The 22,321-nt window shown below is 36.6% G+C and overlaps 6 protein-coding genes across 11 annotated transcripts; 3 read left to right on the top strand and 3 right to left on the bottom strand.

Annotated features, from left to right (window-relative positions):
* Positions 1 to 200: 200 nt before the first annotated feature.
* Positions 201 to 3,799, bottom strand: LOC130667661 (pre-mRNA-processing factor 6). The gene is made up of 5 exons (XM_057469415.1): positions 3,641 to 3,799; positions 3,461 to 3,520; positions 3,260 to 3,386; positions 567 to 2,800; positions 201 to 486 (listed from the first exon to the last, which is right to left on the bottom strand). The coding sequence occupies exons 1-5, from the start codon at positions 3,733 to 3,735 to the stop codon at positions 207 to 209; spliced, it is 2,796 nt and encodes a 931-aa protein (XP_057325398.1). The 5' UTR covers positions 3,736 to 3,799; the 3' UTR covers positions 201 to 206.
* A 74-nt stretch (positions 3,800 to 3,873) lies between these two features.
* LOC130667667 (26S proteasome non-ATPase regulatory subunit 11) lies at positions 3,874 to 5,893 on the top strand. 2 transcript variants are annotated; one of them, XM_057469425.1, is made up of 5 exons: positions 3,874 to 4,015; positions 4,156 to 4,492; positions 4,623 to 5,017; positions 5,101 to 5,425; positions 5,495 to 5,893. In XM_057469425.1, the coding sequence occupies exons 2-5, from the start codon at positions 4,172 to 4,174 to the stop codon at positions 5,723 to 5,725; spliced, it is 1,272 nt and encodes a 423-aa protein (XP_057325408.1). In that variant the 5' UTR covers positions 3,874 to 4,015; positions 4,156 to 4,171; the 3' UTR covers positions 5,726 to 5,893. The 2 variants fall into 2 exon arrangements, with proteins under 2 accessions (XP_057325408.1, XP_057325407.1); XM_057469424.1 differs by having other exon boundaries at positions 3,936 to 3,954.
* An 82-nt stretch (positions 5,894 to 5,975) lies between these two features.
* LOC130667668 (uncharacterized) lies at positions 5,976 to 12,229 on the bottom strand. Of its 5 annotated transcripts, XM_057469430.1 has the most exons (8): positions 11,950 to 12,229; positions 9,914 to 10,243; positions 8,987 to 9,243; positions 7,363 to 7,597; positions 7,069 to 7,278; positions 6,735 to 7,005; positions 6,319 to 6,656; positions 5,976 to 6,254 (listed from the first exon to the last, which is right to left on the bottom strand). In XM_057469430.1, exons 3-8 carry the CDS (start codon positions 8,997 to 8,999, stop codon positions 6,125 to 6,127), a joined length of 1,197 nt encoding a protein of 398 aa, XP_057325413.1. In that variant the 5' UTR covers positions 9,000 to 9,243; positions 9,914 to 10,243; positions 11,950 to 12,229; the 3' UTR covers positions 5,976 to 6,124. The 5 variants fall into 5 exon arrangements, with proteins under 5 accessions (XP_057325413.1, XP_057325412.1, XP_057325410.1 ...); XM_057469429.1 differs by lacking the exons at positions 9,914 to 10,243; positions 11,950 to 12,229 and adding an exon at positions 9,618 to 9,733; XM_057469427.1 differs by lacking the exons at positions 8,987 to 9,243; positions 9,914 to 10,243; positions 11,950 to 12,229 and having other exon boundaries at positions 6,735 to 7,002; positions 7,363 to 8,198.
* On the top strand, positions 9,813 to 15,941 carry LOC130667665 (uncharacterized). The gene is made up of 4 exons (XM_057469422.1): positions 9,813 to 9,950; positions 11,673 to 11,890; positions 13,435 to 13,592; positions 13,820 to 15,941. Exons 2-4 carry the CDS (start codon positions 11,737 to 11,739, stop codon positions 15,596 to 15,598), a joined length of 2,091 nt encoding a protein of 696 aa, XP_057325405.1. The 5' UTR covers positions 9,813 to 9,950; positions 11,673 to 11,736; the 3' UTR covers positions 15,599 to 15,941.
* LOC130667670 (uncharacterized) lies at positions 12,221 to 13,402 on the top strand. Its single transcript, XM_057469431.1, has 2 exons — positions 12,221 to 12,602; positions 12,679 to 13,402. Exons 1-2 carry the CDS (start codon positions 12,459 to 12,461, stop codon positions 13,000 to 13,002), a joined length of 468 nt encoding a protein of 155 aa, XP_057325414.1. The 5' UTR covers positions 12,221 to 12,458; the 3' UTR covers positions 13,003 to 13,402.
* Positions 15,942 to 17,139: 1,198 nt separating the features above from the next.
* LOC130667666 (SNW domain-containing protein 1) lies at positions 17,140 to 20,907 on the bottom strand. Its single transcript, XM_057469423.1, has 3 exons — positions 20,566 to 20,907; positions 17,716 to 20,237; positions 17,140 to 17,629 (listed from the first exon to the last, which is right to left on the bottom strand). The coding sequence occupies exons 1-2, from the start codon at positions 20,577 to 20,579 to the stop codon at positions 18,605 to 18,607; spliced, it is 1,647 nt and encodes a 548-aa protein (XP_057325406.1). The 5' UTR covers positions 20,580 to 20,907; the 3' UTR covers positions 17,140 to 17,629; positions 17,716 to 18,604.
* Positions 20,908 to 22,321: the final 1,414 nt, after the last annotated feature.

The following is a 22,321-nucleotide window of genomic DNA, read 5'->3' as shown; positions in this document are numbered from 1 at the left end:
AAACTCACTCGCCCTATTCCCTCATTCAATCGCATTGACAATGACAACTCTTGTGTGTGTCATGAGAACTAGATTCATGAAAACGAACCCAGCTTATTTTTAAATTAAGAAAACTTTGTTTTAAATTACAAATTAAAAGATTTTTAAATTTGAATCATTTACATTTTGCGGGTATTTTTTATTATAAAATAAAAATATATATTTAATTAAATGGGTGTTGGTAAATTTTTAGCGACGAGCAACAGAATTTGTTCAATACTTAGACACCAGTTTTTAATATCTTTTGAAACTTTGCACCAGTGCTCGCCGTGAGTTGGTTCCGCGGCGATTGCTCTCTTCTTGACTTCTTCCTGCTGTTCTGGGGTACCGTGGGTTACTTCAAATTTGTAAAAGTATGCCCATACGTCGCCGAATTTAGAGTCCATTTTTACTGCCTTGTTGAACCAGGGGCGACATTTGCTAAGTCTGTGTTGAGCCCACATGTGCCTGTAACATTAAATAAATAATTAGTAAAAAAATAAAATTAAATTAAGAGATAGTAATTTGTAAATTTATTTAAAACGTACTTTGAAATTGCAAGAAGAACGTGAGGATCGTGCTCACATTTCTTCAAAGCATCGTAACCCTTGGTCTTCCTTTGAGCTCGGGGCTCCATGAAGATCGCTTCAGCCCAGAGTAACCCGGCGTTCGGACATTCTTGTAAGCCCTTGGCCATCAAGGTGTAGGCCATGTCTCTGATACCGCCCGGCTTCATTTCATTCCTGACAGCCTCCAGCCACAACTCGGGATTCTTAGGATTCTTCAATCGCGCCTTCTCCAAAACAGACCTTGCCTTGGTGATATGATTCTTACGACGTTCAAGATCAGCCAACAATCTCCAGAGTGGAACTGAGTGGGGGCATTTTTTTATAGCCAGATTATAAGTCTCCAAAGCTTTGTCTAGATCACCCATTTGCTCTTCAATCTGTCCTTTCATCAACCAAAATTTAGGGAAGTCATCAAAATCTTGAAGTCCTTCGTTCAGAATCTTCAACGCTTCTTGTAAATTATTTAAACACCACTCCAACTTGGCGCTCTTCATTACGACCTTACGTGTAGGACATTGAGCGCGCGCTTTTGAAAGAAGATGCCTTGCTCTTCCGTACTCGGCGTTTTCAGACTCAAGCTTAACAGCAGCCAACCAAATTTGCTCGGAGTTTGAGTTCGCTTGGAAAGCCAGAGACAGGAGATCTCTTGCTGATGCTACATCACCGGCTAGCCATTTTGATTTAGCGCCCATCAGCCACAGCATTTCACTTTGCGGGCAATGTTTAACTGCACGCTGTAATAACTCTTCCAGTGACTCCCGTGTCCCTAAGTTTCTCTCAAAGTGCGCAGCTCTCAGCCAAATAGATTTTTTAGACTTGAAGTGATTTATTGCGAGACTGTAAACAGCTCGTGCACACTCCAGTGCGCCTTGCTCGGCACACATCTCGGCATCCTCCATCCACGTGTGCTTTCTGTCTTCCTCTTCGACATTGCAATCAATAACATACTTGATAATCACTTGACAGCAATGTATTGCTCCTGATTTTTCAGCTTCTATGGCTTCTTTGAACCAGTGCTCACGATTTATCTCAACGCCATTGGCCTTCAGTGACTCGATAGCACGTTGAATTATTTTGTCTACCATCTGGATGTGGCCATTGGCTTCCTCTAATTTAGCAGCAGTCGTCCAAATCTGTCTATCAGTTGGAATATTTTCTCTTGCTTTGTTCAATACTTTACGAGCATTCTCGTAGGTCTCGAGACGCGCCAAAGCCAGCCAGAGATCAACGTTAGTCGGACAACACTCAACAGCACGACTAAGTAAAATACGAGCATCTTCTGGTTCTTCAAGTTCCACCGCCGACCTCCAGAGTCTCACAGAATTCGGTATATTTTCCAAGGCCTTTCTGTAAACTTTTCTTTTTGCCTTTGTCTCTGTCTCAAGATCCGCAGCTTTTGTCCAAATCCTCACCGACGTAGGAATGTGTCTCACTGATTGGGCAATAACAGCCTTGGCAGTGTCCGGTGGCTGAAGACGTGCTGCCTCTAGCCACAAGTCTTCAGAAGTTGGATTCATTTCACAACCTTTCATTATTAAATTACGAGCAGCTTGAACTTTACCAGTTACTTCTTCAAGACGTGCTGAAGCAATCCATGCAGGTGGATGGTTAGGATTTGTTTCTCTGATTGATTTAAGAAGAAGTCGAGCTTTTTTTATGTCATTTATATCACCGCCGTAACTAGGAATCATACTTTTCAAATCAGTCAAATATCCATTGGGATCAACATGAGTTTGTCCTTCTACAGAGTCTGACACTTGACTCAACTTAACGTGCATCAGTTTATTTCTCGCTAGACCTATTTTACAAAGATCCAAATCTCCCGTGGGAGTCAGCATTCCCGGTGTCGCTACTCCTGGCATCATCGAAGCCAAACCACTAGCTGGGTCAATACTCATCGCAGACTCACCACCCAAATTCCGTGCTAGCACAGAGTCGGGCAGAGGTGTGAATTTTTCCGCCCGGGGATTCCTCTGCTTTCTATTCCTTGAATCTCCAACTTCAGGTACATTTTTCCACTCATCCTCCGAGACATTTATCAAGTCCCGCTTCAAGTCCGAAAACTGCTGCTGGATTTTAGGACGTTCTTGACGATATCGTTCCAACTCTTCTCTTAGTCGTTTCTCACGATACTCCTTGCGCTTTTCGTCCATCCGCTTGTCAATGGCTTCATATATAGCATCCGCTTCCTCGTCATCTTTATCATATGGATCCTAAAAATTAATTTTCGACTATAAACATCCATTAGAAAAATACAAAATTATGATACTGAAGTTAAAAATGTACCTGAAGATCAGAACGTTTTTCGTGCAACGAAAATTAAAAAAATTGATGTTATTCGACTTAAGAAGTAAATAGGGTAGGCTGCAATTTTCGGCTGACGTGCGAAACATTTCCGAAATCTAGATCCAGTAGATTTTTACCTTTTCATTTCGATTATTTCATTTTCGTTTCGCGAAAAACATTGCGATCTTCAAGTACATAGTTAAAAGACAATCAACAACTTTCGGATTTTTTTTCTAACAAATCAATGACATAAAAAAAAAAAAAATCAAAATTTTTTTTCTATAATTTACCAATTCTACAACAATCCAAAAATTATTAGACGGCGACGGACTTGAGTATCAGTAAAAAATTCATGAATAAAATTTAAAAAAAAAAAATAAATTTACTTTACTGAAAAGTGATCCTCCATATCCTGAAAATTCATCATAATTTGAATCATTCAGATCTTCTTCATCCTCTTCCTCTTCTTCTTTCTTTTTAGCTCGTTTTGTTGGTGGGGCATGTCGGTCATCACTAATAACACAACAAAATAATTAATTATAATTAAAAATAAATCTAAAATAAAATGAATAATAAAATATACTTACGAAACGTCATTGGCATCACGAGCAGGTCCAATATCAGACCGTGTTGTGAATCCAGTAGCTCTAAAAACAAAAACATAATCAAGGTTAGAATTAAACGCAAGATTTCGTTAGTCATTTTTTAAATGAACAATAAATAATTTAAAAAAAAAAACAATACAATTAATAAATAAATATATTTACCCTCTTCCAACACCAGCGACATATCCCAAAGGTGCTGGTACACCAAGAAAATGTTTTTTATTTCGAGTCGACAATGAAGTGGATGGCGCAGCCATTTTTCAAAATTAAATTTCAATAATAAAAATATAAAATGGTCCTGGGACAAAATTTTGAATTTCCAACCAAGAGGTCGCTTTTCTAGAACATTCTTTTGACTCATCTTTTTATTATTTCTTACCATCAGCGGGTTATTTTAAAATTTCTAGACGCTGATTTGACTTTAGCAGGAGCATGACACGAGTTTTGCCAGAGGTTTCGACTACCAACGACCAAAAGTAAGCAGTTATAAGTGAGCATTTAAAGTCTGATAGTTAAACTATAAATAATAACAACTGAGTGAGTGAATTTAATTTATTTAAATAAATTTATGTGATAATTATTTAACAATAAATAAATATAAATAACAAAACTGACAGTAGCAATAAGTTTTTAAAATCACAAAATAAAATAACGATTTATAAATATACATCCGTTAGGTCTGAAAAAGTTGAAATGGCCGGTGCAATGTTGTTTGAGCGTGCTCAAGCCGCCTGTCTTACGAACCGTGGCGAGGGAATATCACTACTCAATGAAATAGTATCAAATCCAGACATAGGTTTGACAGAAGACGATGAAGAGAGCATCCGTATCAAAGAGCAGGGTATCCTTCAGCTGGGCGAGCTCTACAAAAAAGAGGGTAAGGGTAAGGAACTCGCTGACCTCATAATAGCTACGAGACCTTTCCTCAGTCTTATCAGCAAGGCCAAGGCTGCTAAACTCGTGAGGTCTTTGGTTGACTTTTTCTTGGACGTGGACGCTAGTATAGGAATCGAGGTGAGCTGGATTCTATTTATTTTATTTATATTTATTTTATTATTACTGAATGACACAGCAGTAATGATGGTGATCATAACCTCTTGAAGGGTGTGTTGTATTGTCATCGCTGACGAACTTTTATTTTTAGGTCCAACTCATCAAAGAGTGTATAGAATGGGCGAAAACAGAAAAGAGAACGTTTCTCCGACAGTCGCTGGAAGCGAGATTGATAGCTCTTTATTTCGACACTGGAATGTACACTGAGGCACTGCAACTCAGCTCGGCTTTGCTGAAGGAGCTTAAAAAACTCGATGACAAACAACTGTTAGTTGAAGTACAGTTGCTTGAAAGCAAGACTTATCATGCTCTGAGTAATTTAGCTAAAGCAAGAGCAGCATTGACCAGCGCAAGAACAACCGCGAATGCTATTTATTGTCCGCCTAAAATGCAAGCTGCTCTAGATTTACAATCTGGAATTTTACATGCTGCCGATGAACGAGATTTCAAGACTGCTTACTCTTATTTCTACGAGGCGTTTGAGGGGTACATAAATTTAAATAAACAAATGGCTGGAGAATTTGAAACGATCAATAGAATTATTATTTGATTGTTTATTTTTTTTTTAGGTACGACAGTGTTGACAACCCTAAAGCACTTACGACCCTCAAGTACATGCTGCTGTCTAAGATAATGCTCCGTACGCCTGACGATGTCCAGTCAATAATGTCAGGAAAGCTGGCGGTAAAATATGCTGGCCGTGATCTAGATGCGATGAAGGCTGTGGCCGAGGCCAGTCACAAACGTTCTCTTGCCGATTTTCAAAAAGCCGTCAAAGAGTACCGACAGGAGTTGGAGGATGATCCTATCGTCCGCGCTCATCTTGGTTCACTTTATGACACTATGCTTGAACAGAATCTTTGCCGATTGGTCGAACCTTATTCTCGTGTTCAGGTAATTTATTAATATGATGATCTGATAATAAATATAAAAGTATGACTAATAAATGATTTATTTATGCAGGTTGCTCACATAGCGACATGTATAGCATTGCCGATTGCTCAAGTAGAAAAAAAATTGTCTCAAATGATACTGGATAAAAAATTACTTGGAGTACTGGATCAAGGAGAAGGAGTCCTGATTGTATTTGAAGACGCGCCACGTGATAAAACTTACGAAATAGCTCTCGACACGATACACAGTATGGGAAAAGTCGTGGATACACTTTATCAGAAAGCGAAGAAACTTACATAGCCTTTTTAATATTTAAAATTTGTATTAATTAAATTCATTATATAATTACTACGATTAACAATTTAATAGTTATACTTATTGAATAATGATAATCCGTAAAAAGAACATATTTTTTTTTGCCCTTTACTAACTTCCATTGTTTGGCTGATAAAAAAATAAGTAATCATTTTAATTGTCTTTTTATTTGAATTTATTACATTAATAAATCGTAAATATTAATTAATTAAATCATTAGTATGATAATTGGCAGAGGGAAAAAATTAATAAGAAAATTTATTTGATAAAATAAATGAATATACAGTGAGATATAAACTCGCTTTTATTTCACTACTTTATTAAATATATTTTATAAAAAATTCTTAATTATTATTTGATAATAAATTCAATTTAATTAATTAATTATGATGTGAAAAAATTACAAGTGAATATTTCACATTTTCCGTCTTTGGGATTCGCATTGCGCGCTATTTTAGTGAGCATCTTCATACTTTTGTATACGTAGTCAGCGCTGAAGATTTCACTGTCAATTCTGAAAGAATAATTAAAATAATTAACATTTAAATTATTTATATTTTAATTTAATTTATACTGACAATTCTTTTAGTCGACGTTCAACGTCTTTACGAAGACCTGGATCTTTTGTAATGGCTTTCAAATATTCCTTCTGAACTTCGCAAGTGAGACGAGCGACACACTTTGGAGACTCCCAGAATATTTTAGCGGCTTCGTCGTCTTCGTACACTCCAGGAATACGATCTCGGATAAATTGTTCAGGAAAACGCAGAAGATTGAACTCTGACTGGTCCGATTCTACGGATCTTCGCTTACGTCCAGCAGCAAGAACTCCGACTGGCAAAAGAGCCGGGTTGGCAGCCAACGCTGCTGCGGCACCGATCAATGCAACTCCCGCCAAGGCTTTCAAAGCCACTGCCTTAATAATTTAAAAAAAAAATCAATCAATAATATCACTGTGTTCTCAGCCAGGTTCATTTAGAAAATAAATATTTACTTTCTGGGTCTGAATGTTAGCTGGCAGTTTACCTCCCGCCATGCCTTCAGGAAATTCATCTTGATCACCAACTGTTCCATGAATACCATAACCACCCGAGGGTCTATTACTTCCCGAGAAGAAAATTCCACCTGGACGGTGATTTAATTCGAACCCCTGACTTCCAAAAGATCCGCTGTCTCCGTATCCTCCATAGCCCCAGCCGTAGCTCGGTCTGTTTCCGGGTCTTCCGTATTCTGAGTCGTGGTATGATGGACGGGATCCAAATCTTCTGATAATAATTAAAAGATAAATTACTGTATTGAAATAATAATAATATAAATAATTAACTGACCTGTCAGGTTGATTACCAGAACTCCCATAGAGTCCGCCGTTTGAATTTGAAGAACTGCTCGGTCTCACCGACTGCCAATTATTGAATCTGTCATCCGGACGATTTCCAAATCGGTCTGGGTAGCGATTGGTATCCGTCGCTCTGGTAGTCGGCTGTAACGTCGACTCAGGTCGTCCGAGAGATTCGAATCTACTGCCACAGCAATTGAGTCTTAAAGAAAAAATAATTTTCATAAAATCTTCATCAAAAAAAAAAATCCAAATAAATAAATAATTAATTGTTGTTTGTATTTACAAAGGTGACTTATCTCTTTCGCTAAATCTTCCGTGAGTCCTCTTATCTTTTTTATCATCATCCATAAATTTATCATCCTTTGAGGCTTTATCACGTTTGTTTACTTTACTATCAGAATCAGAAGTAGATCCTTCCGCTAAAGGCAAAATAAACTTTTCCGGTTTTTCGTTTGATGTCTCGTCAACTGGCGAGGCTTTAAGCGGCTCCAGTGTATTTTTTTCCGATATCACTGCAACTGAACCGGACTCATAAATCACCAAGGAAAAAAATATTAAAAGTCTCGTTAAGCGAATCATTTTTATTTTTTAATTACTACTGTTCTTATATTTTTTTTTTTATGGTAATCAAGAACTCAAGTCATTTGTAAATAAAAAAAAATTGTAAAGTTACGGCACAACTTAAAAATAAAAAAAAACTAAATTAATATCTCGTAATGTTGTTTGTTTAAAAAATTCAGAGTGAATGACTCTCTGATTTCCCGAGTTTCACTATTTATATGGTACAGTCACACGCGAGCAATTGCACAGGAACCCACTCTGCCCTTCGGGGTTGCATGCTCGTTAGTTATTTAATTCGTTATAGCTTTTTGTTTAATTTTATCTTAAGGCAATTATCTTATTATTTAATTAGTAAATTTGCAAAGTCATTTAAATTTAATTTATATTAAAAATTAATAACTAAAAATTATGAAAACAATGATGATGATAATTTAAAAAATATAAAAAGTTATAAATATACGATAAAAAGTATACGACAGTTCATAAAGTGTGACAGAAATTTGCTCAAGTGAAAACGAGAGTGTCACGCATAGAGCAACTCTCTTCGTTACGGAGTATTCTCTCTCAGTAATTGTAATTGCAGCTCACTCGGTGCTTTTGTCACCGGGCATCTACACCCAACAACAAACAAACATACAAAGTAACAATCCCCTTGAAACTTTTCCCGCGAGCGAAATTTGTAAGACACGACAGCAACATCTCAGATCTCGGACCCCTCAGCAGAGATTCAAATTTATCCCCGCGCCTGTCTCATGTCATCACCTCGAGAGTCTCCAAGGACTCTCCCTTAAATTTACCAGCCAACAATAGACCAGTTGTCTAAAAGATGTCACTTAAATAGTGAAACTTCGTCCTTGTGCTGATTGTAATTAATAATAAGTAAAAAAAAAGTTTGTAAACCAAAAATTAATTTTAAACTTCCGCTGAAAAGCAATCGAAAGTTATGAAATACCTCTGCTGTGATTAGTTACGCTTCGAGATTAGTATACGGGATCAACATACGACATACATCAGCAATAGCGTATCCTCTGGCAAAAGGTATAAAATAAATATGAAAAAAAACTGTGACAATTATATTTATATTGAAATTGATAGCAATCATTTATTATTTATTTCCCTGCAGGAAGCTGGTATTGCCAGTTTCCCAAGTTAACCAAGTAACCGTAAATTTTTCATTGAACACGCGTGTGGATCTGTCACCGCGTGGAACCTGTCAAGTGTTGAACGGCTCCTATGGGAATATTCCTATACAGCTCTATAATAGATGATGCATCACTATGTATCTAAGCACAGTACATAGAACAGACTCGTCAGTACATATATGTACATAGGAGAAGATCAAATACCTTGACAAAACATAATAGTAGAGACAGGAGATGGTGTGCCAATGGAAGAGCAAGTGAGTATGAAAGTAGTAATCAATACGTATTCACGCGCGGCTGGTTCTCTTGCATCCTGTCACCATGACAACCGACGCCCGCGCATGCTTGTTACCCTGAAAAAAAATTAAATCTCCCCTTTTTTGTGGCAACGTCCTCTCGTCCTTACGCACTTGACTCTATTCCTCGTGGACCACGAGTCCTTCCGGCTTTCTCTCATTGATCTGCAAGCAAATATCAACAAACAAAATCATACATTACATACTTAAGTACACATCATTATACTTAAATAACAAAGACGATTGCCCTGATGATTAAGTGCAATGATTACCGGATCGGAGCGGAAATAAATAACTCGAATTGCTGGATGAATGAGTAGGGAAAAAAATAAAATCAAAGTCATTGCTATTATCAGGAGGGATGAACAGTTTAAAAGTTGCAGGTGGTGGCAAAAAGTGAGGGTGGAGGGCTCGTAGGACAGCGCCTGCGTCGAGTTCCCGATGATGACAAGTAGAGCTGCCTCTAGGTGCTCGACCCAGACGCAGTTGGATCTTCGCAAGTAAGCCGCATACATAAAAAATTATCTGGGTTCACATACGCGTTTGACAATAATCCGAGTCCTCGTTGCTCCACAAACCGATTGTTTACAAACCGACAAACGTGTGAGTGAGTACGTGTGCTCCAAACGCGCGAAACGTGACAGCAATAAAATGTACAGTACTTATGTCATCAGCAGAGGTGTGTGTGAGTGTTGATGGTGATGACAATATGTCATGTCCAGTACGATTGATTGAATCCAGCGGGTCCGTTGTCCCGGATAAATATTTCACAACCTGGGTAATTCTATTTATTTGAGATTTACTTCCTGTTGTTATGCTCCACTGAAATACTTACCGGCCCGGGTCTTTTGTTTACTTCAGCAAATGAGCAGGTGAGATTCATACGTAAATATTATTATTATTATTATTATTTTTATTGCATAAATTTATGAGTACAAGTTACTAGTTTAGTCCCACTTTAGGCTTTTGTTGAACTAGTCCACTGATTATTTATTTACCACCGTCACTGTTGACCAAGTAAACAGCACATCTTTGTCTTTAATTTATCAACGACGTAAAAATATATCCTCAAGAACGTCGTTGGAATTAAGCCTGTGCCGTCATCGTAGGAGGTAACAACAACCGCATACATAATATATCTTCTATCCTTGTTCCTCTGGCATCTCTATCATACAAAATAAAATAATTAATGTCCATGTACTCTGATGGGGTTTATTTTTTTTATATATAAGCTGCAGACTAGGACAGAACGTCTTAATTGTGAAGCTGGCGGAAGAATGACTCTGGAGTGTCACGTCGAGACAATTAATTGGCTGAATAATCGCAGCCCACATGTGGGTCACGAGTTGCATCGGATAATGGGATATACGGACGAAGCTAAAGCTTTACACAGACACTTTTTACTCATATGTATAATACTTTATAGACATATAACATATCAAGTATACAGGCCTGAGTTGTGTGTACTGAGGAAATAATAAAAAAAGCTTAAAAGATATAAGAGGGGATGAATGAAGGCTTTTATCGATGATAATCTAATTTTCTTTGATACTTTTTCTCTCTCTCTCTCTAAGTCTTCACTTTCATCTTTCGTTTTATTGTCGTCACTTGAAAGTCATTAATGCGAATGACAGCCAGTCGGCTGTGAGGAATATTAATAAATTTATGATATTTAAATTTTTAGCGAAGAAATATCAGCATTGATTTTTTTAGACAAACGAAAATACATGTTTAATGTATAGAGTCCAATGGAATGTAAATTTTTTATTTAATTCTATAGATATATTGAATTGTCGGGCGTCAGTCCGCTGAACAATTAAATTATTAAACTCTCCGTGTTTCCCAAAGCAGAGCTGAGGGTAAATGAAAAAAGATAAAAGAATAAAATAAAGCCTATCAAGAGCGCACAAGGGAGTTATAAAATCTTATTGAATGTGACCTCGAGTTGCTTCCGCATTTGAATTTAAATATCGTATATATGTGTACATTTTTTATTACGTTTTTTTTTATTTTTTGGAGCAGAGTTTATTGTAAAAGTAACGATTTATATGAAGTGAAACAAACGATATTTTATTTACTGGCTGGAGACTACAGTCTCCCCTTTTGCGGTCTTGCTGCTCGTCCTGTCGACACCCCTCTGACATGGAATTACAAATAGTACGAGAATGGCTCAGTTAAAGGGACTACATCGAATATTTTTCTAGTGTTATAGATAGCTGTCAGTCACATGAAAAATTATTTACGTTTTATCCGAATCACCCTAGACCAATCCACGACCTACGTAAGAGATTTGGCGCCACAAGTGAAAAGTAAATGCAATCACGAGGGGTTCAAGCTTTATAGCTTATACTCCTGTATGTAGTTGGTACATATATGTTGTAATTTAAGTGATGACTGAGGATAAGGGGATGGAAGGGAGAAAGAAAGAAAGAAAGAGAGCAGGAGATGTATCACTGCACCGACGAGGAGAGTGAAACGGTTGCTTGGCGACGGCGTCTACTGCTACTCTTATCCTGGCCTTAAAACGAATTTCAATCCCACTCAATTTCAGCATGAACGGATTAACTACAAAATCCTCTTTCATTTTTTTTCAGATAAAAAAAAGCCGAGAACGGGAACAAGAGCAACGGCAAGAAGACAAGATTGAACGGAGGGAAAATGTGGTGCTCAGTGACTGCTGCTGGAACGGAAAATGGTCCAGCACCACCGTCGAGAAGTAAACATAGTGCGACATTACTTGGAGGTCATGTTTATCTTCTGGGAGGTAGAAATGGAAATCTCCCTCTGAAAGATCTCTGGAGGTATAGTTTGGGTAAGTGTGCTCTTGATTTATGATATTTGTATATATATGTGTATAAAATTCCCACATACTTGGATGAGGACTTAACTTCTGTGTACTCAATGATCAGATGAGAACTGCTGTTGAATGCCCTCGAGCAAACACATCTCATTCGGATTCTCGTTATCACGGTCCGTTGATTGACATCTCGTTGCCTTGATGCTCATTCCCAATTACGCATCTCACGGGATTGACACTAGAATTTGCTGTGTTCGATTCAAATTTACTACACATGTACATTTGATTGGTTGTCAGGTGGCTGCAGTTGACGCTGTTTTGTTTTCTGTCACAACATTACAATACGTCATATGTCGGTATATAAAAAATTTTAATTGATGGATCGGATTAAAATTGTAATGAAAAATTAAGCGTTACAATAATGGTTCAGTTTTGTATATTTAATTCGTCCTCTTTTATTCAAACCATCCTCACAACTTTGCCGCCAATTGAATTCATATTTAAATCTCCTTTTTTTTGAAATCGTTATTTTAATAATAATAATTATTATTACGAGTCATGTATTTTTTTTTATACTCAAACAATGGAAAAAGACAAAGTAAAGACGTTTAATAGTGTAATCCAAGCGATTAATAATTTAAATCAACAGTCAAGTTGTGTCGGCAAAAGAATATTGAAGTACATTTCATCCCGGCTCAGTATTGACGAAGAATTAATTAAGCGACCGGTATTTGATATTAACTTTATTTACTTACAGTTAAATAAATTACTTGATATTTAACTTTTATATTTCAAAAATAAAGTTATCGGAAATTCTCAAAGCTTACGAGGAGTTTGGGATTCTTGAACGAGATCATAAGGGGAAGTACAAGTTGAATGACATTGGATCTCCATCAGTGGGTCTCGGCAGTCGTCCCCCAGGCTGTAACTGCCCAGATTGCGTTGGTAAATGTGGGTACTGTCCGACTCGGACCGGCAAAGTGGCTAAAAGAAAATCCGGTAAAAAAAAATGCTCCCACTGTGGCAGGGGTCGTTGGTTGGCTGAACAAAGACGTAAAAGAAAGAGGAAACGATTAGAGAGAAAGAAAAATAAAAATAAACGTATCGAAAGACGCAGTCGGAAATGAAACTGCCAGCATTAATTCAATTACTAAATAAATTTCATAAATTTCTTAAACTCACAGCTATAAATTTTTTTTTTTAAGATAAAATTAAATTTTGTATGTATGTGCGATAAATAAAAATTTTTAGTGGTCTAAGTTATCAAAAGTTTGTTCGTTTAAGTAGATAGAGCACGTTTAATGCGAAATACTAGGTCAACCGCTGAGAAAAGTACTCGCTGAGAACACCCTATTGTCTGGTAGCACGTTTTGGAACCCGTTGAGAAGAGATAAATGTTTTATGAAGAGGGAATCTTCTTCCCTGAGAGCTAGCACAAATATATATACGTATATAGACTAACATCCAGGACATATATTAAGTTTCTTCCCCGTAGCAACGTGTCAATTATCTGAATAACGTAATTTATTTTTGTTTTTCCACTTTATCTGTTTTCTCAGCTGAGAGTCGATGGGAGGAGCTACACCCCAGTGGAGAACGACCTCCAGCGCTTCAGGAACACAGCGCAGTAGCATACAAGGATTGTTTATACGTTTTCGGAGGCGAGCTGGGCTTCTCCGCGGGCACCGAAACCCCCCTATGGGTCTACACAGTGAAGGTAAAACTTAAAATTTACAACAGCTACTACAAAATATGCACTTGGCTACTTATCAAGACGGCTAGAGAAAATAAAAATCATTGTAACGCTTTCGAGATCGCATAAAATTCTTCCTTGTTCAATTATAAACTTTTACTTTTTCTTTATTTGTTTTAATTAATTATTAATGCGCATTTTCATGGTGTAAAATATCAGTGGGAGTAATGCTGATTACTTTTTTTTTTTAGACAAATTTGTGGAGAAAAATACGAGCGCAGAGGGGGTGCGCTGTGCCGAGAGGACGAAGAGGTCACACGGCATTGGTGCATCGAGGGCAGATGTTAATCTACGGCGGATATCAAGATTTACGTGGTAGTTCACCGGAATTGTGGGCGTTTCACTTTGAGACGGAATCTTGGCACTTGTTATCGTCAAGTGAATGTGGTCCAGCACCGCGTCATAAACACTCGGCAGTTTTGCACTGCGACTCGATGTTTATTTACGGGGGTATGACTGATCTGCAGGAAAGAAATGACTGCTGGAAGTGGGACGTTAAGGCAGCAATGTGGACTATGCTGAAGAATAAACCGGGACCTGGAGCACTACATGGCCATGCTGCATGCAGATTGCCCAGTTGTATGCTGATATTTGGCGGTGAAACCAATGGACTGGCGACTAATGATCTTTGGCGGTTTCATTTTGCCACGGAAACATGGGAGAGATTGACTGTACCTGGGCCAAAGCCGCAACCAAGAGCTGAAAGTGTTGCTCTTGCTGTTTCGGAGCTTGTTATCAAAGGCAGTGGGATGCAAGATAATCAACGGCCAAGATTGCGTAGCAATAAAACAAGATTTTCATTGTCTGGAAGTGGTGGCAATCGAGTGTCACCATGTGAAGCTCCAACGAGACCAAGTTTCCTCAAAGAAATATCGAAACTTTCACAAATAAATCTTTCAAGACTGAGTCATCCTAACAAATGCAGTTATTCGGTATTGAGTGGCCAGGAAGATACTGAAGAGTGTCCGCAAGATGTTAATTCTTATTATCCGTTCCAGCAGGTTGATTCTGAATTAGCAGAACCATCAAGCGGTATGGTGAAATCGCGAAGTGCTAATGCGTTAGCTCGACGAAGACAGCGCACTTTGGCGGAGGCCAACAGATGCAGCTTTGAAAGTTCATCTTATGAAGCTAAAAGTGCTCGTATGACTCGCGAGCCTATTTCTGTGCCAAACTTCCGTGCTCTGACTCTGCCTACGCCTGTTCTTACGCCCGTGGAAGCTGCGAGACTGGTGTTTGTCGATCCTGACGAAGACAGCGATGATGAACAGAAAGGATTAGCGACCACGCGACTTATAGATGTCGCTGAAGAAAAAGCCGACTTCGAAACACTTCATCAAGCTTGTCAGCCTACGCGCGGGGAAAGCTACAGTTCTCATCTGTACGAAGCTGTACAGAGTCCTAAGACACCTTGTGCAACTAAAATTCCTACTTCAGCGTCTGTACGATTCGCGGATCTAGAAGAAGGTGAAGAATCAACCTCGGATTACGCGAGTATAGAAGCAAGAAGTCCCGGAGATCCACTCGCAGACGACGACTGGCCTGACAGAAAAAAGTCTAAACAACGCGCGCCAACGATACGTGAAGGACAATTCGGATTTTGCAATCCAAATTATTTAGGACTTGAAGCTACTGACGATAAGTTTGCAAAAATGCTCAATAGTCCACCTGACAGTGTCCTCGAAGATGCTCCGGGCAGATCAGCCTCACAGACTTTCGCAGAATTACTCGAGTTGCAGGAAATAAAACCAAGAGCACCACCCAAGAGTCTGGCTCTTGGTTCTCCATCCAGGAGAGCTGTCAGCGCGTCCCGTGCTGAGAGACAAAGAGAAAAAATGGCTGCCAGTGAAGCTGTTACACCAGCACCCCTCTATGTTTTTTTGGTCGGCGGTAAAGAAAAAGGTCTTGCTGGTGTTTTTGCACGACCCGTATCTCTCTGGAAGCTCCAATTAGCTCCGCATATTTTTTAATCAATCACACTGTAATCTAATCAACCAATAACAGTTTTTGCTGACAGTTTCCTCATCATTTACCAACTAGAGTGTTGATAATTATAGTGGTTGTAAAAAAAATTTTAAATTACTTGCCAAATGGAACAGAGTATTATTCGTATTCTTTTCGTCAAAAAAACGTAACAAAAGTACCTATTTGAGACCGTCATATACACTCGAGTAAACGAAATTTATAATATATAAAATAATAATCAAATAAAACAAGGGCAATAAATGTATACTTATGACTTATGAGAAAACTTTGATGATAAATATATAATCCGCTATACAATATTTTAAAAAAGTATATATATATATGTATCTATAGAAAAAAAAAATGAGATTGATGTATGAAAAGTGATTTCGAAACCGTAACGATGCAATGTCAGTTGTCAATTTAAGAAAGCTATAAAAATAAGTAAATATATAAACAGCTGGATATTATTAAAAATATATGACGATAAGAATAAAGAAATCAATGTAAGAATGTATAGAAAATTTATAAAGCAAGTCTTGTATTTATTTTTGCTGCCTACTGTAGAGACATTACATACAATTTGTATGCATATGATATAAATATGACATTTCGTTTGATCTAGTAGACACGGAACACGAAAACAAAAATCGAAATGTCTTTTCAAGTATATATATATATGTTGAGTACATGTCTCATGATATATTATTGCCATAGAAACAGAATTGTTCAAACTATACAATGAAAAAAAAAAAGTCAAATCAATATTTTCGGATACGATATGCAATTTCTTACTACGAATTATTCAAATTTGTATACTGGATGATATTATTCCTTAAAAAAAATTGTAAAAAATTTTACTCCTTTAAGGACATTCTCAGGCAGTACCCCCAGTTTTTGAAAATATTTAATGACGAACTGTCAAAAAAATTAATTAGTTTTTATCAATTGGAAGTCGAACGATTCAGTAAAATCTTCATGCCAACATCATAATTCAAAATTTCAAATTATGTAGACTAAAATTTATTTAACAAATTTCGTTTGACTCCTAATTGACAACAACTGTCAGTAATTTTTTTGAAATTTCGATCTCGGCGACAATTGCAACTCCGTCGTCCTTTTTCCAAATTTTTTTAAAAATTTGAATTCGGCTATAGCAGTCGAGTAATTTAAAATTTAAAAAAAGTGGCGGACAATGTTCGAGAATGACCTTAATGATAAAAAATAATGTATTTAAAGCGCAAAAGCTATTTAGCAATTAGCGCATAGTATTATTACAATTAATATTGCATTTGTTTACTTACACATCGGTATTATAATTGTAGTTAGTAATTTTTACGATAATCAATATCTTTTAAATAAGATAATAATAATAAGCATACTAATAAACAAATATAATTAGTGTTATATAACAGAATGGTATTAATTACAAGTTCATATTGAACTACTCGATCTATATTCTATAATATTAATTAATTAATTAATTAACTAGTCGATACTATTTATTATAGAATAATTATTTTTCTGGGTAAGAAGTTCTTGCGTGATTTAAATGCCAAAAGATATGATGAATAAAAATGAAAGGAAAAATAATTTATTCTAGTAACTAAATTATTTTTTATGCTTCAGTTCAGAACTGACACAGGGTAGAGTAAAAAAGTAAAGTTAATTTCAATATGTAAGAATGCCATACGTCCAGATCATGCGAGTTGTCTAAAAAATTATTTACGCGATTGCTCAATCCAGCGAGAAGTGACGTACGCATGTGAAAAATTAAAACGTCCAAGTGGACCGGAACTTGATTATTATATTTATTAGTAGTATATATTGTCCAGCCAATTTTGTGTGATTATTAATTATGTTAATTATGATTGCGTATTATTTAAATGCCCAATGTGGCCCGATGCATATAATCCATCCAAGTAGATAGTTTTAACGGTGAATGTCCTTTATGTTGGACACTGACTCATTTTAAATGAATATTTTAGTTATTATTATTGTAGTAAGATCTAGGTGGTTGATTGATTGATGATACACTGGTCAAAAAAATTAAAGGATATTTTAAAAAATGGAAATTGAATGCTTTTAGTTCTAAAAAGAAATTTTTAAAAAATTTTCCTACCTGTCGAAAGGCGAATGACCTTCAATAAATTTACTTTTAGTAATTTCATGTAGAAACCCTCTTGGTTTTATTCCTATTCTTTAATTTGAGAGGTCCAGGAGCTTTGTAAGATAATTTTTTTCTGAGTTACTGGTATCCAAAGAAAAAATTTAATTTTCGGCTGATAATTAATTACTCCTTTTATTTTTATGATCAGTGTATTTGTGAAATGATAATTTTAGGCCATTCTTTATCTTAATAAATTTTATTTGACAGATGTTACAATTAAATCAATTGGCAACATTTAAAATCTCTGAAAATTTATACTTTATAATTATTATTAATATTATTATTATTATTATTATTATTGTGATAATTTATCAATAATTATTAAATTAACAAACTTTTAATTGATGGGATTTAGTGCAATTGTCAAAATAAATACTAACACATATCATATTATATATTGGTAAATTATATTAAGTTATTGGTTTTGTTGATTATAAATTAACTAGATGATAATAAATAAATATTATCAGCGTCCAACTTTAAGGCCGCACCAAAAGTGAAAATTTAAAAAATAAATCAATGTTTTCCATTTTCGTAGACTCATTTTAGTTAATAATTTTTGTGTACAAACAATTATGTGAAATAAATGTTGATACTGTATGTTGGTATTGTTGTATGTATAATTAAGATCATTAATCAACATTGCTATCATTTATATAAATTTAAACGTCAGAAAATAAACGAGTATTACCATTTATATAATGCGTACTGCCTTATTTCAAGTGGCTAACCATAACAATTAAATCGTTGGTAGTAAAATGGAATTATAATGATTTATTAAATTAATTAATAATAAATTTTCATTTACTTATAGTAATGTAAGTTTTAGTTACTTTTATGATTAATATTTCTTTTTCTTTTTTAATGGTACAGAAGGACGATCTTTGTCGTCTTTGCGCTTCGAAGAAGTCGCAGAAGCACTTGGTGTTGTTGTTGATCCGCTGGCTCTCTTGGCTTGAGTCAAGAACTGATCCAATCCGAAGGGATCCTCTTCATCCTTCTCGAATTGCACAGGGCCACTCCTTTGGGCCGATCGATCAGTACCACTAAATTCTTTGTCTGGTACAAATCTACTCGTCTTTACAATCTTTTCCAGATCATCACCGTAATTGTCTTTATCGATATTTTTACTAGGTCTGTAGATATTGTTAGCCAGTGAATTAGAATCCCTCCAGGGCTTATCGTAGATATTGTACTCGTCATCATGACCATATCCGCTGTCCATTCCCTTGGTGGTGTTGAATAGTCGCTGGTCGAATTGAGCCTCACCGGTGGTATTTATATTTTTGGCGGGCATTCCCAAAGCGATTTGTTCGCTTATATCACGCTCACGTTCCCGTTGTAATCTGGAGCGCTTGTCAGGAGCCGCACGGGCAAGATTGCGGTCGCGCGCACGATCCTTGTGCCTCTCATGCCGCAGCTGATCCCGTTCTTTGGACTCCTCCGACTTCTCCAGAGCCGCAGAAGCCTTCAACCCGGCACGCTCTTCACGGGCTTTCTGAGCTAGCTGACGGAGATGGTCTTCCTTCTTCTCCTTTTCTTTCTGAGCCAGTTTCTTTTCTAACTGCGCTCTCATTTCGACAGCCTCCCGGGCTTTTCTGTCGGCAATGTAAAGAGCCTCAGCTAGCTTAGCGAAGTTTTCGTTCACGTGAACCTGTTGTAAGCCTCGCCCATCAGCAGCCAACCGTTTATCCAGAGGAATCGTGTAACCTTTTGCGTTTTTCCAGTTACTTATGCAGGGAGGTATTTTCCATTCTTTTTGCTCTTTCACAGTGACTTTACGGGTAGGTGAATGCAAAACTGGTGCTGGTGGAGATGGTGGTCCACGAGGAATTTTCTTGTTGATCCTAAATTTCGGTGGCTCCATCGGGTCAACTTGAGCCTCAACCATCCGTATGACTCGTTGCTTGGCTCCCGAGTTAAATGATTGCCCTTGCTGAGACGGAGTGTATCGAATATACTGAGCTGGGCCTTGCTTTTCTGCACAACGAACTGGCATAGCAGCAGCGATCTTTGACTGCGTGATTTTCTCCAGGGCTTTCCTTGTCCGTTCTGTAATTTCTTCCAACTCTTCTTCACTCGGTCGTACCAAGGTTGGATCGTCTTCATTTGCTATTTCTGAAGGTAGCAAATCACTGAGTTTACTGTAGACAATTTTGTCTTTGGAATGACCTTGCCGAGCGATCAAGTCATATTTTATTTTTCCTTCTGCGTCGAGCTGAATTGCCAAGGCGTTGCATGTCTCTTTGCCTTTCTGACCCATTTCCAGAGGATACTGGGCAACGTGGATCTCCGGAAACGCACCACCATCTCCATAGTCATCGAGATTTCGGGGAATCCATCCTTTTCGTTGGCCGTAAGGTGGTGCGGTAACAAAAGCTTTCACCAAAGCTGATACAGGTCGTTGCCTTAGTTTTTGTTCACGTGCTTCATCAGATCTGTCCCAAGTCACTTGACTGGGTGCTGGCAAAAAACTGAAAAAAAAAAAAAAAAAAAAGAATAATAAGTACGTGTGTCTCAACATAAAATTGACTATAAAATTAAAATACTAGTGCGGAAAAAAAGATATGACAATAAAGTTAGCAGACATTTAAAATTTTTGGATTTTTTTTAACAAAAAAATGAATATTAAAAAAATATTTTGAAAAATTGCACGTATAGTTTATGAAATTTCCGACATCTGCATTTTTCTAGAAATATTTTTTTTTCATTATTAATCTGTTAAAAAAAATTTTTTTTAATTTCAAATGTCTGCTAACTTTACTATCATAAAAAAGATTCATATGATTAAGTAACACAAACCTCGTTAAAGACATTTTGGCTCTCAACAAAATGAAATTCTTGTTTATAAAAATACGTTGATAACGTATGTGGTGCGTTGAACACTTAACCGCACTTCCTTGTTGTTTTTAGATTTTAAAACGTGACGAACAACTTTTTATACATATGAATATAAAATAGGATAGATGATCAAAAACAATTCGCTGTTTGGTTATAAATGACAATTTAAAATCAGAATCGCTGGAATAGATTGAATTGAATGACTTTTTGCTCGGTCAGAAATAAACGTAATAAAACGTAATAAACACTCAACTTAGAAGTGGGCTGTTACCATCAGCCATATTGGATTTTGGACAACACACAAGTGCAGCCAGATCGCGGACGAAAGTTCCCCTTCCTTCGCATTGTTGTGTCCTCAGAGGCCTCAGGTACCTCCACCTGTTAATTAATTAGTGAACTTGAAAAACAAATTGGCGCGCATTTAAATTTCTGGGATTTCCAGAGAATTTAACTTGCGATAATTCTATTTTTTTACAACTCCGAGTGCTGGGTCTATATTTTCTATGGGATTTCTCTGGGATTTCCAGAGAATTTAACTTGCGATAATTCTATTTTTGTTAAAACTCCAAGTGCTGGGTCTATATTTTCTATGGGATTTCTATGGGATGTCTCTGGAATTTCCAGAGAATTTAACTTGCGATAATTCTATTTTTTTACAACTCCGAGTGCTGGGTCTATATTTTCTATGGGATTTCTCTGGGATTTCCAGAGAATTTAACTTGCGATAATTCTATTTTTTTTAAAACTCCGAGTGCTGGGTCTATATTTTCTATGGGATTTCTATGGGATTTCCAGAGAATTTAACTTGTGATAATTCTATTTTTTTTAAAACTCCGAGTGCTGGGTCTATATTTTCTATGGGATTTCTATGGGATTTCCAGAGAATTTAACTTGTGATAATTCTATTTTTTTTAAAACTCCGAGTGCTGGGTCTATATTTTCTATGGGATTTCTGTGGGATTTCCAGAGAATTTAACTTGTGATAATTCTATTTTTTTTAAAACTCCGAGTGCTGGGTCTATATTTTCTATGGGATTTCTCTGGGATTTCCAGAGAATTTAACTTGCGATAATTCTATTTTTGTTAAAACTCCAAGTGCTGGGTCTATATTTTCTATGGGATTTCTATGGGATGTCTCTGGAATTTCCAGAGAATTTAACTTGCGATAATTCTATTTTTTTACAACTCCGAGTGCTGGGTCTATATTTTCTATGGGATTTCTCTGGGATTTCCAGAGAATTTAACTTGCGATAATTCTATTTTTTTTTACAACTCCGAGTGCTGGGTCTATATTTTCTATGGGATTTCTATGGGATTTCTCTGGGATTTCCAGAAAATTTAACTTGCGATAATTCTATTTTTTTTAAAACTCCGAGTGCTGGGTCTATATTTTCTATGGGATTTATATGGGATTTCCAGAGAATTTAACTTGTGATAATTCTATTTTTTTTAAAACTCCGAGTGCTGGGTCTATATTTTCTATGGGATTTCTATGGGATTTCTCTGGGATTTCCAGAGAATTTAACTTGCGATAATTCTATTTTTGTTAAAACTCCAAGTGCTGGGTCTATATTTTCTATGGGATTTCTATGGGATGTCTCTGGAATTTCCAGAGAATTTAACTTGCGATAATTCTATTTTTTTACAACTCCGAGTGCTGGGTCTATATTTTCTATGGGATTTCTCTGGGATTTCCAGAGAATTTAACTTGCGATAA

This window comes from Microplitis mediator, chromosome 5, assembly GCF_029852145.1.
Source record: "Microplitis mediator isolate UGA2020A chromosome 5, iyMicMedi2.1, whole genome shotgun sequence".
Lineage (NCBI taxonomy): Eukaryota > Metazoa > Arthropoda > Insecta > Hymenoptera > Braconidae > Microplitis > Microplitis mediator.
This window is presented reverse-complemented; position numbering and strand designations above follow the sequence as displayed.